At 47.7% G+C, this 18,141-nt stretch overlaps 1 protein-coding gene across 2 annotated transcripts in view; it reads right to left on the bottom strand.

The window, feature by feature from the left end:
• Nucleotides 1-3,977: 3,977 nt before the first annotated feature.
• Nucleotides 3,978-18,141, bottom strand: part of Cdh3 (cadherin 3) — a 44,970-nt gene continuing 30,806 nt past the window's right edge. For both annotated transcript variants that reach the window (XM_057753705.1, XM_057753706.1), the window contains exons 9-16: nt 17,437-17,622; nt 16,723-16,964; nt 16,355-16,500; nt 15,376-15,600; nt 12,898-13,104; nt 9,237-9,367; nt 8,737-8,883; nt 3,978-4,791 (exon numbers count right to left, since the gene is read on the bottom strand). In XM_057753705.1, the coding sequence (XP_057609688.1) occupies nt 4,582-4,791; nt 8,737-8,883; nt 9,237-9,367; nt 12,898-13,104; nt 15,376-15,600; nt 16,355-16,500; nt 16,723-16,964; nt 17,437-17,622 (1,494 nt within the window). In that variant the 3' untranslated portion in view covers nt 3,978-4,581. The remainder of the gene's footprint in view (nt 4,792-8,736; nt 8,884-9,236; nt 9,368-12,897; nt 13,105-15,375; nt 15,601-16,354; nt 16,501-16,722; nt 16,965-17,436; nt 17,623-18,141) is intronic.

Genomic DNA, 18,141 nt, shown 5'->3' with positions numbered 1-18,141 from the left:
GGCGGTTCCAGGAATTCTTCCAAGAGAAGGGTTTTTTGTCAATAGTCCTAGCAATCTCCCTTACACAGCCCTCCCAGGCCAGGCACCCTGCTGAGCACTTAACGGATGAAAGCTTGTTTGCTCACCCCATTTGCAAATGGGGAAAAAGGAGGCACGGAGAACCAAAGGGTTTGCCCAAGGCCTTCTCCAGAAGTGCAGGATCTGAATTTGGCCTCTGAACCAAATGCCTGCTTAGAAAAGTTGTATGTGGTGGCGCACGCCTTTAATCCCAGGACTCAGGAGGCAGAGGCAGGCGGATCTCTGTGAGTTCGAGGTCAGCCTGGTCTATAAGAGGACAGAACAGGCTCGAAAGATAGAGAAACCCTGTCTCGGGGGTGAGGATGGAGTGGTGATGGTGGTGAGGGAGTGTGTGTGAAAAATTTTCGTACCCTAATAAATCTCTCCTCCGGACGCAATAATCCAAATCAGATCAAATCAAACCAAATTAGAAAAAGCCCAGGTTTAAAGGATACTAACACTCACGGGCAGCCTTCCAGGCCCTCAGAGCGGAGATGGGGAAGGAAGACCTGGAAACCACGTCTTTCTTCTCTGGGGGGCAGTTTAAATACCCTGTAGGAGTGGTCTCGTGCATCTCTGAGGAGGGCTCTTCTTTAGGCAGGCTTTCTCAGAGGTGGAGTTCAGACTGAGGCAACTCTCAGGGGAGAGGGCTTGGATGGAACTTTCCACCCAAACATTCCAGACTTTTTGGATATATGGATGCCAGGGGCTGAGGTGAAGCCTTAACCCAAACATTCCAGACTCTTTGGGTATAAGGATGCCGAGGGCTGGGGTGATGCTTCCAACCAAACGGGGGACCCATAAAAGATTAACCAAATGTCCAGGCAGCCCTCATTAGCACGACTGACTATGAGGGGTGCGCGGGATTATTGCTCTGAGGAATAGTCAGGGATGTTGGCTCACTCTCTGGAAGTACCTGGTTTTTGTTTTTAAATATTGCATTAATTTTTTTAGTTTGTGTTCACGTGTGTGTGTGTGTATGCGTGTCTGGGGACAGCTTTAGGAAGATAGTTCTCTCCTTCCACTTGTTGGATTAATGAATTCAGGTCATCACGTTTGGCAGCATGGACCGTACCTGCTGTGCCATCCCACCCCTGGTTCTTGGCATAGAACCCCATGATCACAGGCCTAAGTCCTCCTTTTGTAGAGGGGAAGCATGTCCAAAGCAAGAGAACTGTGTGGCACACACCTCAACCACACGCCTTAACCACCTGTTCCAGGCCTGTTCTTCACCAGGTCAGTGATTCGCATTGTCAAAGGAGCCTAGATTCATTCACAGAGGCCAGGTCTGGCTGTGAAAAGCCATTTCTCCTCTGACACCCTCGGCAAGTCCCAGGGGAGACGTCGGGCCCAACAGTGGCTGTTGGGTTTTGTGACTCGCTGCAGCTGCAGATAGGATTTCCCTGCTTCATTCAGCCTCTGAGAGGAGAGCCAAAGATAAGGGGCAGCAGGTGTGACTGGCTGGGACATCCTATCCTCCCGCACCTGCTTATCAACAAGAGCAGCAGGGGGACTAGAGGCAAAGGGGCCCAAGAGCAGAGGCAGGAGCTGCCAAGGGCAGGTGAGAAACCTACAAATCCCCTGAGATACTTACTATATTAGTGTGTAAGTGCATGAATATGCAGGCCGTGGTACACGTGTGGCGGTCACAGGACAACTTGGGAAGTCTACCTCATGGGTTCCAGCAATCACACTCTTGTCAGAGCTGGTGGCAGGTACCTTTACGTGCTGCAGAGTCATCTCAATGGCCCCATAATTCCCTTCTGATTTCTTCATCAGATGACAGTTACCAGTCTCCACAGCAAACCTATGCACGCACCCAAATCAGCTGGGGTCTGTGTAGTAATGGCACCACTGGCTCCACCCCCAGCACGCCACTCATCAGGTGGCAGCTGCGGCTTCTAAGTCCAGGACTGGATTTGTTAAACTATCTGCTTGTATAAAACCTCCCCCTGCAGCTGCCAAACAAGAGACCAGGACGTGGTTTTTGCCTTTAAAAGCCCCTTGCTCTAAATGCTTGGGGCTCCATTTGGGTCCCCAATATCTGAGTGTAGTACCAGTCAGCTAGAATCAAAGGCTTTCAGTTGGCTGTAGACTACATCTGAGTGATCTTCTCTAGTGGGCTCCCCATTACATCAGCACCCACGTGGCAGCTCACTACAGGCTGTAACTCCAGTTCCAGAGGATCTAACGCCTTCTTGTGGCCTCCCTTGGTTACACACACACACACACACACACACACAAACACAAACTAAAAAAATTAACGGTGTACATACATGCAAGCAAAACATTCATATACATAAAAATAAACCTTAGAAAAGAATTAACCACTCTTAGTCAGGTATGGGGTCCCAAACCTGTAATCCCAGCATTTAGGAGGCCAGGGCAAGATGACTGTGTGAGGCCAGTGGGTTCCAGAGAGCTCGCTCCAAAAAGAAACAAAGCAAACAAAAGCCACTCTCAGGGGAAGAAATATCCATCGCGCGACACCTACAATTTCCTCAGTTTTATTCTTTTCACTCATTGAAAAGAACAATTCTGTTGATGGCCATACTTGACACACTCAGACTCTTCTGAAACTTATTTCGTGATGGCTCAGTGGAAAAGATGCTGACTTTTTTTCCTGAGGACATGGGTTCAATTCCCAGCACCCACAGGGCATCTCACAGTCCCAGGGCATCCAACACCCTCTTCTGGTGCCTCCTCGGGCAAAGGGGTTACTTAGGCACACATGGTAGAGTCATACATACAGGGAAAACACCCAGGTACATAAAATAAAACAACAACCAAAGGCCAATTTTGGACTTCACTCTGAAGTCATTCTGACTCCCCAGCAGTATCAGGAACATTGTAATTTATTATAATTTGACCAACACTCTGAGTGAATTCTCCAATTCCCCATTTTGCTTGCCTTTGGCATATCATTTAAAAACAAAACAAAGTTAAAAAAAAAAAAAACCAAAAAACCCAACTACGTTCTTCTGAAGGAGTCACTCTTTAGCGCAGGAAAGTGCCCTTGGAGGAGGACTGTGAAGCCAAGTTTAAGGAAATTAGGTGTTATGGGGCTTGGGAAGTCCTGAGTAAGTGGCAGCCTGGTTACCATGCAGCAGGTTATCAATCCATCCAACTGTTTTTTGTTTGAGACGGGGTCTTACCACAAAGCTCTGGCTGGCCTGGGAAACATTTTTGTTTTCTTTTTCTTTTCTTTCTTTTCTTTTTTTTTTTTTCTCGAGACAGGGTTTCTCTGTGGTTTTGGAGCCTGTCCTGGAACTAGCTCTTGTAGACCAGGCTGGTCTCGAACTCCCAGAGATCCACCTGCCTCTGCCTCCCGAGTGCTGGGATTAAAGGCGTGCGCCACCACAGCCCGGCTAACATTTTTGTTTTCTAAGAGCCTACCTCCAATATAAGAACTCCTGCCTCAGCCTCTGTGTGCTGGGATTACAGATACACATCACCCAAGATTCTTCTTCCCTTCTCCCTCTCCATAGCCAACAACCTCAAACTTGCTGTGTAGTTTGCAATGACCTTGAATTCCTTCCTAATGTTTTAATTACCGGCTCGGGCCACTCAGTTCCAGGGGAAGGATGCTAACTCGGGTTCTCTCTGAGCTCTGAAGCTCCAGTGGAGGGGAGGTCGGTGACTCAGGCTGTCCACAGCATTACGTCCACCTTCCTGCCCTGAGATCAGTGGGGCCCACAGGACACATAAGTGAATCTTAAGAAATCTATACCGCAAGGAGGAAATTGAGAAGTGAGGGGGCTTGCAAGAGCTTCTTTTTAAAAAGTCTAAAACCACCAAACTGAACCTTTCTCATAAACGTCCAGTTAAAGGAGAGAATTAGAATTAGATAAGGGTTTTTTGTTTTAAATTCATTCCCTTAGCACCTCTGGGAAAATTTTGTTTAATAAAAAAATCCTAGAACATATACATGATTGTCATCACTGTCCATCCACAGGACACAACAGAGAAAATAAAAAAATGCAAGACAACTTAGACATACTCAGTCAAAAAAATAATAATAAAGCAGTAATCCAGCCCAGCGTGAGGCCTCAAGGCCCAGAGATCAGACAAACCAGGACCAGTGAGCCCTGGAGGCTTCTCTTCCGGAGGGCCTGAGGGGACACTGACCCTGCCCTTCCAGCCTCTAACTTTTTAAAAACCGCATAAGAAAAAAAAGGGGGAGGGCTGCAGAAAGAGGCCTCTTTCTAAAGAGAGGGAACCGTGGGAAAGTCATGAAGAACGTCAGAGCGAGGAGGCCCTGAGAGGGCGGGCGGAGCACGGAGTGGCAGGTGGGAGACCTCTGCAAGTTCAGCCTCAGAAGCAGCCCTGCCCTGGCTGAGAGGGGATCAGTGCTGAAGTCCGTGCCACACCCTTTCATCTCAGAGGCTACAGTCCGGCCTTCATGTCAGATGCAGTGTGCCTCTCAGGTCACTTCCTGGCAAGCTCCAGAGTCCTTGCAAAGTGGAAGCTAGGTTCCCCTTGTGACGGATCTTCAGTTCTTGCTGGACAGCTTGGCAGGGCAGCCTAGTCATCCTCACCACCCCCATACATGTCAGCCAGTTTCTTGAATCGACTTCCCCATTCAGTAAGGTAGTTGTAGTCCTGGTCCTGGTCTGAGGCCGAGGAGGTGAGCGAGCTCAGGGAGCCGGCATCTGAGCCACTGCCCTCGTAGTCAAACACTAGCAGGGAGTCGTAGGGTGGGGCGGTAGGGTCTGTGTTAGCAGCCTTCAGGTTCTAGGGAAACAGAGATCAGCAGTTAGGAATGGCAGGATGGCAACCCTTGCATAGCAGCTCAGGGCAACCCAAGCTGGTGGGCAAACACCATGACTCTGAAGTCCGACAGATCAAGCCAGAGGACTATACACAGCAGTTTTGAGACTGGGCAAACCTCTCAGCTGCTCTAGGCCTGTTTCCTATCTGTAACATGGTGATGCCCCTGTGGCTTTGGAGGAATTGAGTACACACACAAGTATTGGTAGGCTACTAGCTGACACATTAGTTGGGCATCGTCTTTATATTTACAAATGTGGGGATTAAGACAGAATTTGCAAACTGTCTAGAAACCATCTAGAAACTGTCCTCTAACAAGAAGCTCAAAGCATCCTCTCTGAAACGGCTGCCCGAGCAATGTTTCCAGGTGTGAGCACCCGAGTGTCTGATGCAGTATTCTTCTAAACAAAGCTCAAGAGAGGTTTGCTGCCAGGCAGTGGTGGCACACACCTTTAATCCCAATACTTGGAGGCAGAGGCAGTTAGATCTCTATGAGCTGGAGGCCAGCCTTCTCTACAGAGCAAGTTCCAGGACAGCTAGGGCTGTTACATAAAGAAACGCTGTTTCTAAAACCCCAAAAGAGGCTTGCTGCTGGACTACTTCCAACAGGCAAGAGGGGCAATCAGGTTTGTTTCCATCTCTGCAGAAGACAGAACAGAGTGGAAGTTGGGGCTGAAGACCGTGTGTGTGTGTGTGTGTGTGTGTGTGTGTGTGTGTGTGCAGATCGGAAGACAACTCTAGGCAGTCTATAGTAGGATCACACAGACCTCCCACCTTCCTAACTTACGGTTCTACAAATAGCTTATTTGGAGAGTTAAAGCTAGATTTGGGTCACATCCAGATCAGTGGAGGCCCAGTCCTGGGAGTGTGTGTGTGTGGGGGGGTGTCAGAGGCTCCAGCAGTCTTGAAAATTCCCTGGGGGATTCCAGTGCCAGGCAAGTTTGGGGGCCTCTGTCAGTATCAATCTATCCAGTCCTTAAAGTAATCTACAATAGCTTCCACAATTCTCTCTCCATTAGAATCTTATTTATTGCCAGGTGGTAGTGGCAAGTGCCTTTAATCCCAGCATTTGGGAGGCAGAGGCAAGGGGATCTCTGAGTTCGAGGCAAGGGGATCTCTGAGTTCGAGGCCAGCCTGGTCTCCAGAGCGAGCTCCAGGACAGCCAGGGATACACAGAGAAACCCTGTCTGGAAACAAAACAAGACAAAGCAAACAAACAAGAATCTTATTTATCTATTTTGAGGCAGGGTTTCACAACCTGGCTGGGAACTCATAGCAGTCCTCCTGCCTCAGCCTTCCAAGGGATATGTATGTATATATTCCAAGGGATATATATGTATGGGCCACATCTGGCTTCATATTTTAATCTCTAGAATCCAAACCTGTTGGGAGGCAGAGGCAGTTGGATCTCTGTTAACATCTGGTGCACACTGTTAATCTCGAGGGGTGGGGGCAACAGAAAAGAAAATAAAGAGACACAAAAATCAAACTACAACAAAACAGAAAAAGGAATAAAATAGAGGAACCAGCGAGACGGCTCAGCAGGTGAAGGCACTTGCTGCCCTGAGCTGGACCCCCACACCCATGTGGTGGAAGGCAAGAACCAACTTCCAGAAGCTGTCTCTGGGGGCGGCAGGAATGGTCAGGATTACCTGCTGCCTTAGTTTGCCTTTTTTTTTTTTTTTTTTGGAGACAGGGCTTCTCTGTAGCTTTGGTGCCTGTCCTGGAACTAGTTCTTGTAGACCAGGCTGGCCTCGAACTCACAGAGATCCACCTGCCTCTGCCTCTGCCTCCCAAGTGTTGAGATTAAAGACCAAAAAAAAAAAAAAAAGGCGATCTCTGTGAGTTTGAGACCAGCCTGGTCTACAAGAGCTAGTTCCAGGACAGGCTCCAAAATCACAGAGAAACCCTGTCTCGAAAAACCAAAAAAAGCCGGGCAGGTGGTGGCGCACGCCTTTAATCCCAGCACTTGGGAGGCAGAGGCAGGTGGATCTCTGTGAGTTCGAGACCAGCCTGGTCTACAAGAGCTAGTTCCAGGACAGGCTCCAAAACCACAGAGAAACCCTGTATCAAAAACAAAACAAACAAAACAAAAAACAAAAAAAATCAAAAAAAAAAAAAATAAAGAGATTTAAGGCCTGCACCACCATGTCGGGCTCACTTTCTGCTCTTTTTGAGGACTCAAGTTCAGTGCCCAGCACTCACAACTGCCCATATGTAACTCCAGTTTCAGGGATGCTGATACCCTTTTCTGACTCCATAAACACACATATGTGGTGCACATGCATACACTTAGGCAGGCAGGCAAGCACGCACGCACGCACGCGCGCGCGCGCACACACACAAACCTAAAAAAAATAAAATGTGTTCTGCCTGCATGTATGCCTGTTAGCCAGAAGAGGGCACCAGACCTCATTACAGATGGTTGTGAGCCACCATGTGGTTGAATTGAACTCAGTTTCTCTGGAAGGGCAGCCAGTGCTCTTAACCTCTGAGCCACTCTACAGCTCCTCTAAAAAAAACTTTTTAAGCAGGCTGGAGTGATGGCTCAGACGTTAGGAGCACATATTGCCATTGCTCTTCCAGAGAAGCCAAGCTCAGATGCCAGCACCCATAATCAGTGGGTTACAACTGTCACTGGCTGTCACTCCAGCTCCTCATGTACATTTTGCTCCCTACACAGATAAACATAATTATTCTTTTAAAATTATTATTATTATTACTTTTTAAAAAAAGATAGATTCTCATTATGTACCTCTGGCTGTCCTGGAACTCTCTGTAGACCACGCTGGTCTTGAACTCAGACATCTACCTTCATCTGGGATTAAAGGTTTGCACTATTCCCAGCTTTTAGAAATTATTTTTGTTTCTAAAACATTTATTTTACGTGTGTTGGTGTTGCCTGCATGTACGTCTGTATACTATGAGTATATGGAGCCTGCAAAGGTCACAAGAGGGCATTAGATCCCCCCAGAACTGGAGTTACAGAGAGTTGTCAGCCCCCGTGTGAGTGCTGGGACTCAAACCCCAGTCCTCTAGAAGAGCAGCCAGTGGTCTTCACTGTTAAAGCCTCTCCAGCTACATACACAATCTCAAAATAAAAATTTTATTAAAAAGTTGTCCTCTGATCCTCATATATGTACCATGGCAGACAGTGCAGAAACACATAAATATATAAATAAAATGTAAAAATGCAAAATAAAACTAGAAAACCAACAGGCCAGGAATAGTATCACACTGCCTTTAATTGAAGCACTTGGGAAGCAGAGGCAGGAGACTCTCTGTGAGTTGGAGGCCAGCCTGGTCTACACCAAGAACTCCAGGACGAAACAGCGAAACACTCAAAAAACCAAATAGAAGATGAAGCAATGGCTCAGCAGCCAAGAACACTGGCTGCTCTTCCAGAGGAAAGGATTTCAATCCCCAGCACCCACATGGGGGCTCAGTTCACAAGCCTCTGCAACTCCAGGCCCAGAGGACCCAACACCCTCTTCTGGCCTCTGGGAACACTGTACAATGTGGTCTACAGCCGTGAATGTAGGCAGAACACCCATGCACACAAAATAATAAAACAAAATAGTTTAAAAACAAGCAGCAAAAATTAACACACACAGAGAGAGAGAGAGAGAGAGAGAGAGCCTTATACTCTAAAACTCCAACTCAAACCTGAGTAGTCTGGCTCCAGAATACTTTCCTAATAAAGTGTTTGAATAGTGAAACTATTCCTATAAATTTGGAGTTTATGGAGGAGGAAAGAGAAGCCACAGATACTTGAGTATCCAGAGCTCACACAGCTGGTGGGTAGAGCCAGGATTTGAACTCAGAGTCAACACAGGAAGTCCTTGTTTGTTCTCCCACGCTATTTGCACGTGACTCAGGGGTAGCGTGGGTTAGTCTGCCAGGCCTCACCTCGATGATGAAGTTGCCGATCTCATCTGGGTTGGCTGGCCGGGGACGGTACATGGGTGTGGGGATGAAGGTTGGGGCCACATCGTTGCGGAGAACCACCTCAGGCCTGGCCTCCAGCCCCCGGTGGAGCTGGGTGATGTCATAGTCCTTCATGAAAACAAATGGGGGCATTGGGTTGAGAATGTGCCCCATTTCCCACCAGCTACATCTCACCCCTCTGATGCTCGGGAAGAGGCCAGAGATCCCAGAATCCCTCATTTCTACTGCCCTCCCCCTTCTTCCAAATTAAGGGTAGACTTGGGAGTCACTCAGCTGGGGCAAAGAGAATATAGTACTAGACACCCTCCCAGGAGAGGAGCTGGTGGCCAATTCTGCATGAAGACCAATGCCTCAGCCAGGGCTGGTCAACAGAGCTAACAGAGGTTGTAGGGTAGCCCAACCATTCCATTGCGAGCCTTGGGAACACCCACATCTGCCTCCTAACCACTCCAGTGACCCACCTGGTCCTCTTCGCCACCCCCTTCTTCACCGTAATAGAAGACATTGTCACGGGTGTCGTCCTCTGGGAGCAGGAGGGGCTCTTTGACCTTTCTCTTCCTTCTCACCAACAAGAGGAGCGCCAGGAGGAGGGCTGGAAGAGTGGGGAAATATGAGAACTCCCCGAGCCATGAGGCCAGCCAGGACCGCAGTCCCTGAGAGTACAGTGCATTTATTTATTTACTTATTTATGGGTTTTTCAGAGAGGATCTCATGTAGCCTGGATTGGTCTCACTGTCTAGCTGAGACTAGTCTTGAACTTCTGATCCGTGATGGCTAGTCTTGGTTGTCAATTTGACTACATCTGGAATTAATAAAACCCAAGCAGCTGGGCACACCTGTGAGGGATTTTTGTCTTAATTAAAGCATTTGAAGTGGGAAGACCACTTTTAATCCAGACCTTTTGAGCTGGGAAGATCCACCTTTAATGTGGGCCACGCCTTCTCTGGAAGCCCATGTGAGGACGTGGAAGAAGGAAGCTTTTGCTCACTGTCTGCTTGCTCTCATTCTTGCTGAAAAGTCCATACCGTGACTGGCCTTAGAGCCCACTTCTTCAGGATTCCAGAATACTGGAGATCAGCTGAGACATCCAGCCTTGCGGGCTGAACAACACTAGATTCTTTACTTTTTTTTTATTTATCATATTTTATTTTTCTACTGGATTCTTGAACCTTCCATTAGTAGACAGCCAGTGTTGGACCACAGCCTGTAAACCACTCTAATAAATATTTTATATATATTCATTCTCTAAGTTCTATTCCTCTAGAGAACCTTGACACTCTGCCTCTAAGACCTCTCAAACGCTGGGATCACAGGAACGCACTACCATATCCAGTTCCACTTAGGTTTAGAGCCCTCCCGTCTCTGTCCTTTAGGTCTTCACTTGATGTCACCTCCTCCTGGAAGCAGCATGACTCCAATCCTCCGACCGTAGTCCTACAGCATTTACCAGATCAGACTTTCCACTCTGGTGGTATTGAGGGGGAGCCCCCGGTCGTGTTCGCCTTCCACCAGACTTAGTCACTCGATATCCGCTAAGTTATTTTATGGGCCTTGGTGTTTTGCCTACATGTATGTCTGTATGAAGGTGTCAGATCCCCTGTAACTGGGGTTACAGATGGTTGTGAGCTGCCGTGTGTGTGCTGGGATTTGAACCCAGGTCCTGGGGAAGAGCAGCGGTGCTTTTAACCACTGAGCTGTCTCTCCAGCCCCACCCATGCCCGGTTTTCTATGTGGTTCTGGGGATACAGTCAAAGGATGCATGCCTGCTAGGCAAGCATTGTCTTTTTAAAATCCATTCCACAGACTGGTACTCAATAAAGGAAACCTTGTTCAGCTAAGGCAAAGAGCTATCTTCTGCACTTCTAGGTGGCTGTCTACAATCAAACATCAATACTCATAAATTCTTGTGATGTCCGCCAGAGTTGACACTTTGTCAAGGTCCAGTTCTCTTAAAGCAGAGAGTCCTGGCTAATTTTAACTTAGTCTGAGTACCTGAACGAAGTGGGGGTGGATTGTCTTATGAAGTCTTGCTTGTCCTTACCTCTTTCTAAGATGTGACCAGCACTGGCATGATGGTTAGTCTGCATATTCAATGCAACACAATCTAGAATGCTCTAGGAAGAGAAACTCATGAAGGACTGTCTAGATCAAGTTTGCCTGCGGGCAGGACCATGGGGGATGACATCGAGGTAGAGAGAGCTGCCCCTGTGAGTTGCACCATTTGTTAGGCAGGCGATCCTGAGCTGTACATGAGTGAAGAGAATGAATGTAAGTTTGCATGCATCCAGTCTCTCTGTTCCTTTATTTTATGTGTGTGGGTGCTTGTATTATGTACACATCTGTATCGTGTATGTCTGGTGCCCACAGAGGCCAGAAGAGGGTGCTGGTTCTCTTGGAACTGGCGTTCAGATGGTTAGGAGCCACCATGTGGGTCCCCTGGAGGAGCAGCCAATGCTCTTAATTGCCGAGCCATGTTTCCAGCCCCTTTCACCCCCTTTTTGAGACAGTCTCAGTATGAAGCTCTGGCTGGCCAAGAATTTGTTATGTAGATAGACTAGGCTGGCCTCAAACTCCCAGAAGTCTACCTGTCTCTGCTTCTGGAGAGCTGGATTAAAGGAATGTGCCACCATACCTGGTTGCTTCTCCCTGTTCTTGACTGTGGGTGTGACTAGATGCTTCAGGTTCTGAACTGAAAACAAACCTTTCTCCCTTACGTTGCTTCCGTCTGGTTTTTGTTTCTGTAGCCCAGTGAGAAAACACCTTACCTGGCTTATATGACATATTTGAACATCAGGGGAATAACTGGATGGTTGTGGGGAATCTAAGGACTGAGGCCTGTCCTCAAACTCAAGAGATCCACCTGCCCCAGAGAGCTGGGATTAAAGGGGTACGCCATCACTGCCCAGTCTAGAAATATTTATTTATTATTACTATTTTTTTTTTGAGACAAGTTTTCTCTGTGTAACAGTTCTGTCTAGTCTAGAGCTCGATATTTAGACCAGGCTGGCTTTGAACTCAAAGATCCGCCTGCCTCTGCCTCCAAAGTGCTGAGATTAAAGGCTAGGTTACCACACCCAGCCATTTATTATTTACATGAGCACACAAAGTAAGGGTTTATCACATCATCTTCATACATGTGTTACGTACTTTGTTCTCATTTGTTCCTGCTCCCCTCTGCCCACCTGTGCTCTCTCTTCTCCCCACGCGCTGCCCCTCCTGCTCCCCTCCACTCTAGTTTCATGACCTGCGAATACATACTTATGATCACACACATATATGCACATGCACACACATAAACATATTTACATATAAAACCCTAAATCTGGGTACCACATGCAAGCAGAAGCATGTGGCAGTGTCTTCTTGAGTCTAGTTTACTTCATTTAGCATAATGACTTCCAGTTGTGTCATGAAAGATTTGTTTTTAACGAAATACTTCTGCTTTCTGGCCCATGATGCTTACACTGTGGCATGTTTAAAAGCACTTCATGGCTTGTTAAAACACAGGTAACTTAGGTCTCACCTCTAAGTTTCTGGATCATCAGGTCTGCAGGAGGGCAGACAAGAGAATCTGCCTGTTCTTTTAAAAGCAGGTTTATTGAGCATACTGCAAGGGACAGCCAGATGGAGTAATGAAAGGTGGCCTGAAACTGAGAGTCTGCCTTTCTAACGAATTCCTAGACTACCCAGAACCACTGCTTAGGCCTCAAAGTGATTTGACAGGAAAACATTAGCCTGGCATAATCTTCAAGCTCCAGAAACATCTAGCAATTAAATGATATTTGTAGAATTGAGAGTTTAAGAAACGAATGAGTTGGGGAGGAGACAGACAGTTCAGCAGTTTAAGAGCACTGGCTACTCTTGAAGGGGACTGGGTTTGACTCCCAGCACCCACATGGCAGCTCAGAGCTGTCTATAGCTACAGTTCTAGGCTATCTAACCCCATTACGGCTTGTATAGGTACACATGCGATACACATACATTCAGGCAAAAACACTCATAAGCATAAAACAAAAGAACCAAATGAACGAGAAATATTGGATGTACTCTTAGTTTCAGAAATTCTGAGAAAAATTAGATCTCTTGACTACCTAGTTGCACATGGAGGCTTATGGTACTCACTCAGCAGAGCCAGGACAGCACCCAGGATGGGGAGAACGAAACCACCCTTCCAGGGCTCGGGGCAGGTCACCACGTGGCCATAGCAGTCACACACTTTGGCCCTGATCATGGTTAGCTGTTCCCTGTTGCCTTGATCAGACAGAGAAAGGTGCAAATCATATGTGTCTTGCTTCAGGAACTTCTTCAGCGACAAGGCCACGGTGTCTCCTAGAGAGACAGATAATTTCTTAGTCTAGGGATGTCTAGTGGTGAGCACTGAGTACAAGATAAGGGGTGGTAAGAGCCTCAGCACCCGATGAACACGAGGCAGTCTTTGTCTGAGTGTAGCCCCATGATGGAATACCTGCTTAGCATCCGTGAGGCTCTGGGCTCAAGACCCAAACACAAAAGCAAAACAAACAAAATGTTCCCAAAACCCTGGCTAAAGTAAAATTTAACACTGCGAGAAGGAGTATTGGGTTACAAAATTTACTACATTTTTTTAGTATCTTTTTTTTTTTTTTGGTTTGTTTGTTTGATTTTTTGAGACAGGGTTTCTCTATAGCTTTGGAGCCTGTCCTGAAACTCACTTTGTAGACCAGGCTGACCTCGAACTCACAGAGATCCGCCTCTACCTCTCGAGTGCTGGGATTAAAGGTGTGTGCCTCCACTGCCCAGCTGTTGTGTTATTTTTGTTGCTGGTGTGTGTGCACACAGGCAAGCGTGTGTTATGAGGCACATGTGAAGATCAGAAGTGAGGCCTTCTGGGAGTCAGTCTCCTCCGTCCACTTCTGGGTTCTGGGAGTCAAACTCTGGTCCACCAAGTTTGTGCAACCCTTTGAGAAACCTTGCTAGCCCACAAAACCTATTTATTTATTTATTTATTTATTTATTTATTTATTTATTTATTATGTATATGGTGTTCTGTCTGCATGTATGCCTGCAAACCAGAAGAGGACACCAGATCTCATTAAAGATGGTTGTGAACCACCATGTGGGTTGCTGGGAACTGAACTCAGGGTCTCTGGAAGACAGCCATCTCTCCAGCCCTAGCCCCAAAATTAATTATTTTGCCTCTCAGCATGTCTGTACATCTGTGTACCACGTATGTGCCTGATGCTCTGGGGGTTAGAAGAGGGTGGGGCTGGATTCCCTGGAACTGTGGTTACAGACAGTTGTGAGCTGCCATGTGGGTGCTGAGAATTGAACCTGGTCCACTGGAAGAGCAGCCAGTGCTCTTAGCTGCCGAGCCACATCTCCAGCCCCAATTAATTCACTAGTTTTAAATTGATTTAATTGATTAGTTATTTTACAAGACAGAGTCTTGTATGTAGTCTGGGTTGGTGTCAAACTCATGGCAGTGCTGGGATTACAGGTGTGAGCTGCCATGCTTAGCTGTCATTTTATCAAAAACAAACAAGAACGCAGTTATAGTATTAGCAAAATGGGAGGCTCTGGAAGTCATGTGATATTGGATTAATATTCTTGCTATAATCAGCTGCTAGAGTATTCTTTGTCTCAAAAGAATACATTATATAAGCCAGGGAATGATATCATATGCCTTTAATCCCAGAACTCAGGAGGTAGAGGCAGGAGAATCTCTTTGAGTTTGAGGTGAGGCCAGACTGGTTTACTAAGTGAGTTTCAGGACAGCCAGGGTTACACAGAGAAACCCTGTCTCAAACATTATTCTAAGAAGTAACTAACTTAATTGGTTAATGTTCACATTAACTGGTTACCTATCTTTTCTGAGACAGTTCTAGAACTCACTCTGTAGACTTAGGCTAGCCTCAGACTCACAGAGTCTTCCTGAGTGCCGAGATTAGGGACATATGTCACCACTGCCCTGCCTGGTTACCCTTCTTTAAACAAATATTTATTTTATTGTATGTGTATGAGTGTTTTGCCTGCATGTATGTGCACAAGTGTGTGCTTGGTGCCCAAGGAGGTCAGAGGAGGATGCCCAACCCCTTGACACTGAAGTTACAGATGGATTGTGGGCTACCATGTGGGTGCTGAGAACTGAACCAGTGTCCTCTGGAAGGACAGCCAGTGTTCTGAACCACTGAGCCATCTCTCCAGCCCCTGAAACAGATGCTTTTAATCACTGAGAAATCTCTCCAGCTCCGGTTATCTACTTCTGTTTGTGCTTTTATTGTGGATGCTGCTGTTTGCTTGTTCTTTTGAGACAGGGTCTCATACAGCCCTAGAACTCACCAAGTAGATCAGGTTGGCCTTGAACCCACAGAAATCTGCTTGCTTTTGCCTCCTGAGTACTGGGATTAAGTGTAATCATGCCTAGTTCTATGTGTTTTGGTTCTGAAGACATCTTTTAGGGCTCCTGATATAAAGCTAAGGAAGAGCACTTGATGCCCATTTTTGAGACCATTAATTCTGTGACCCACAGGTGTGATAACAGGAATGCAGGTGTGGTAACTACTGTGGGACCGACACCCACCCAGCGGAACTGGCAGCCTCTTGCTACCACAACTGAGTTACCTTTCTCGCTGACTTCTGCTGCCCAGTAGATGTCTGAATCATGTGTTAGCTGGGCCTGGAAAGGGGAGGAGTTGGGAGACAAGTCCTTGTCCGTGATGTTCAGCACTTGAGGCACAGGGCTTTGGTTACAGATGGTGATCTGGCGGGGTTCTGGGAGTGGGCCATGGTCGTTGATGTCGGTGAGTGTTATCAGGAGGGTCCCAGTGCCAGTGGTGGGAGGGCTCCCTGTTCACAATTACACACATGATGTCTTCAGCTTCTGCTCTTACTCTTTTTTTTTTTCTTTTGCTCTTACTCTTGATGGTGAATGAACCAATGTTAAGTTCCCCTAACACCTACTTAATCCACCTACAAGTGGTTCCTTGTTACCACCCAGCTCTCCCCTCTTAAGCCCCTCCACACATTAACTTCATTATAAACTAAATTGGCAATGGAAAATCATGGCAATCACAGCATCGTTCTAATCTGTGTCCACAGCAGACAATACTAACAAATCACAGTGCAGCCGCAGCTACTGCATTCAGACAGCCATTATAATCGATCACAGAGTAAAACCCGCATGCTACCTCATGCTTGTATAATTGTCTGCTGATCAGCTTCAGGAAACCTGAAGCTTCAGAGAAACCAGCCTCAAGGCCTTGATTCACTAGTTGTTAAGCAGAGACGGTATAATACCATAGTCTCCCTGAGAATGGTGCAACACCACTAATCATTTGTGGGATGCCCAGCGGTCCCTGTCAGTCAACCATCAGTAGAAACTGACAGGTCAATTCAGAGTTCAGTGAACTAAAAACAAGCAGAAAAGTGAGTCCTTGGTACCTTGTCTATCTCTTGGGATTCAGAAAAATTAGGATCATAGCAGTCAGGACTTTAAATCCAGCCTGGTTTGTCGGTCTCCTCCCTACCAACATCTCCTACTAAGGAGGGAACAGACTGTGTCCTAGGCCTGCCCATGGAAGGACTGGCTGAAAGCTCTCACCATTGTCTGTGGCCAAAACCATGGCTTCATAGATGTTGTTCCTCACAAACCGTTCATCCTCACGATCTAAGATGCCTGCAGCCGTGACTTGACCGCTGTCTGGGTCCATGGCGAGCCAGCCAGCTGGGTCTCTCAAGATGTGGTAGCTGGACAGAAAGTTGAGAAGGGTCACAGTTAGCACATGAAGAATCCTACTGTAATCATTCAGAGCCTCCCAGACCAAGTGCGGAGCCTTCAGCCTTGAGCATGGCAGGAAGAGTTTGGTGCAAGGATGATGGCACTGGTATTGAACAAACTTGATGATGAAGGAACAAGCCACCCAAGCGTACCTATGTACTTGGCTGACCTGGTGCCCAGTCCCCAGGTACCTGATTTTCTGGTCTTCCTTGTCTGGGTCCTGGGCAGTATAGAAGCAGACCAGTTCCCCAAAAGAGATACCCTCCTGGACCTCAACGACTTTGGAAGGTGGGACAAACACAGGGGCCTCATTGACATCTTCCACGTGGACCACTACGGTGGCAGTGGCCGTCGGGAGATTCAGCACAAAGTCAGCCTCATTGGTCACTGCTATGTATAGGGTGTGTTGGTTCTGAGCCTCAAAATCCAAGCCCTAGAAGAGAAGAGGAAGCTGAGGCAGCAGTTTGTGAAGTGGCTGTGGACATCAGCAGGGTCACAGTACAGGGACCAAGACTCTGGTCAACAACCATCCTGCCCCCCTACTCCCTGTTCCCCCCATGTTTCCTAAGGGGAAATCTACTGGGGTCTCTTAGACCACCCCAAAGGCTTAGCAAGCCCTAGAAGGTTCGTTCCCAATGGGACAGTGCCGTCCTCTAGGATGGCTGAGAAGCTGTGGGCATGTTAGTCATGACTGAGTTGCCTCTGGTGACTAGCCTGGGTAGGATGCTGCATCCTACCAATGATACAAAGAACCACCTCTGTGTCTCTTGTGACTTGCAGTGTCCCCATGGTCACTCATATACTGGAGTGAGAAACCTGTTTATAATTAGAGCCAAGAACATGATGGCCCAAGGGAAGCAGCCAGGCAGGAAGTCCCTTTGTCCTAGAAGCCCAAACGGACCTACCTTCTTGGTTGTCAGGATGCCTTGGTTGGTCTCTGGGTGAGTGGTGACTGTGAAATGGTCCCCATTATCACCTCCCACGATTCGGTAGGTGGCACGCCATGCTGGTGAGCCGGGGTCATCCAGATCAGTCACGGTTAGGCTCTGTACCTCATGGCCCACTGCGTTCTCTGGCACCGAGGCCTCATACTGTGCGGGGAGAGGGACGGGATGCAGTGCAGTCAGAGCAGAGATCGGCGTCACCCGACAGGCTGTCCATCCTGCTGCCGGGAAGCCCCGCAGCCTTCTCACACGTCTGGACCACCAGCCCATAGAGATTTCAGGACACACAGACACAGAGAGACAATCCCAAGCGACAGCACAGATGTGGAGACAAGGTCACATACCCCAGACCCACCTCCCTTCTCCATGAGGGCCTGAAGCTCCGGACTCTCCCAGTCTGGGTGCCCAAGCCCCTACTGTGCACAGCCACCCACCTTAGCGCAGAGAACAGAGGCCCCAGAGAGATGGTCACAAGGACAGGCGCCTCACTGTGTCGGAGGCCTAGCCACAGTTTGGGGGAAGGTAACAAAGACTAGGAAGTCAGCTTTCTGTTAAGTTTTAGGTTTTTGTTTGTTTTCTGAGACAGGGTTTCTCTGTGCAGACCTGGCTGTCCTGGAACTCACTTTGTAGACCAGGCTGGCCTCGAACCTAGAGACCTGCCTGCCT

This window comes from Chionomys nivalis, chromosome 21 (assembly GCF_950005125.1).
Source record: "Chionomys nivalis chromosome 21, mChiNiv1.1, whole genome shotgun sequence".
Taxonomy (NCBI): Eukaryota; Metazoa; Chordata; class Mammalia; order Rodentia; family Cricetidae; genus Chionomys; species Chionomys nivalis.
The sequence above is the reverse complement of the archived record's forward strand: the minus strand, read 5'-3'. Positions and strand labels throughout refer to the sequence as shown.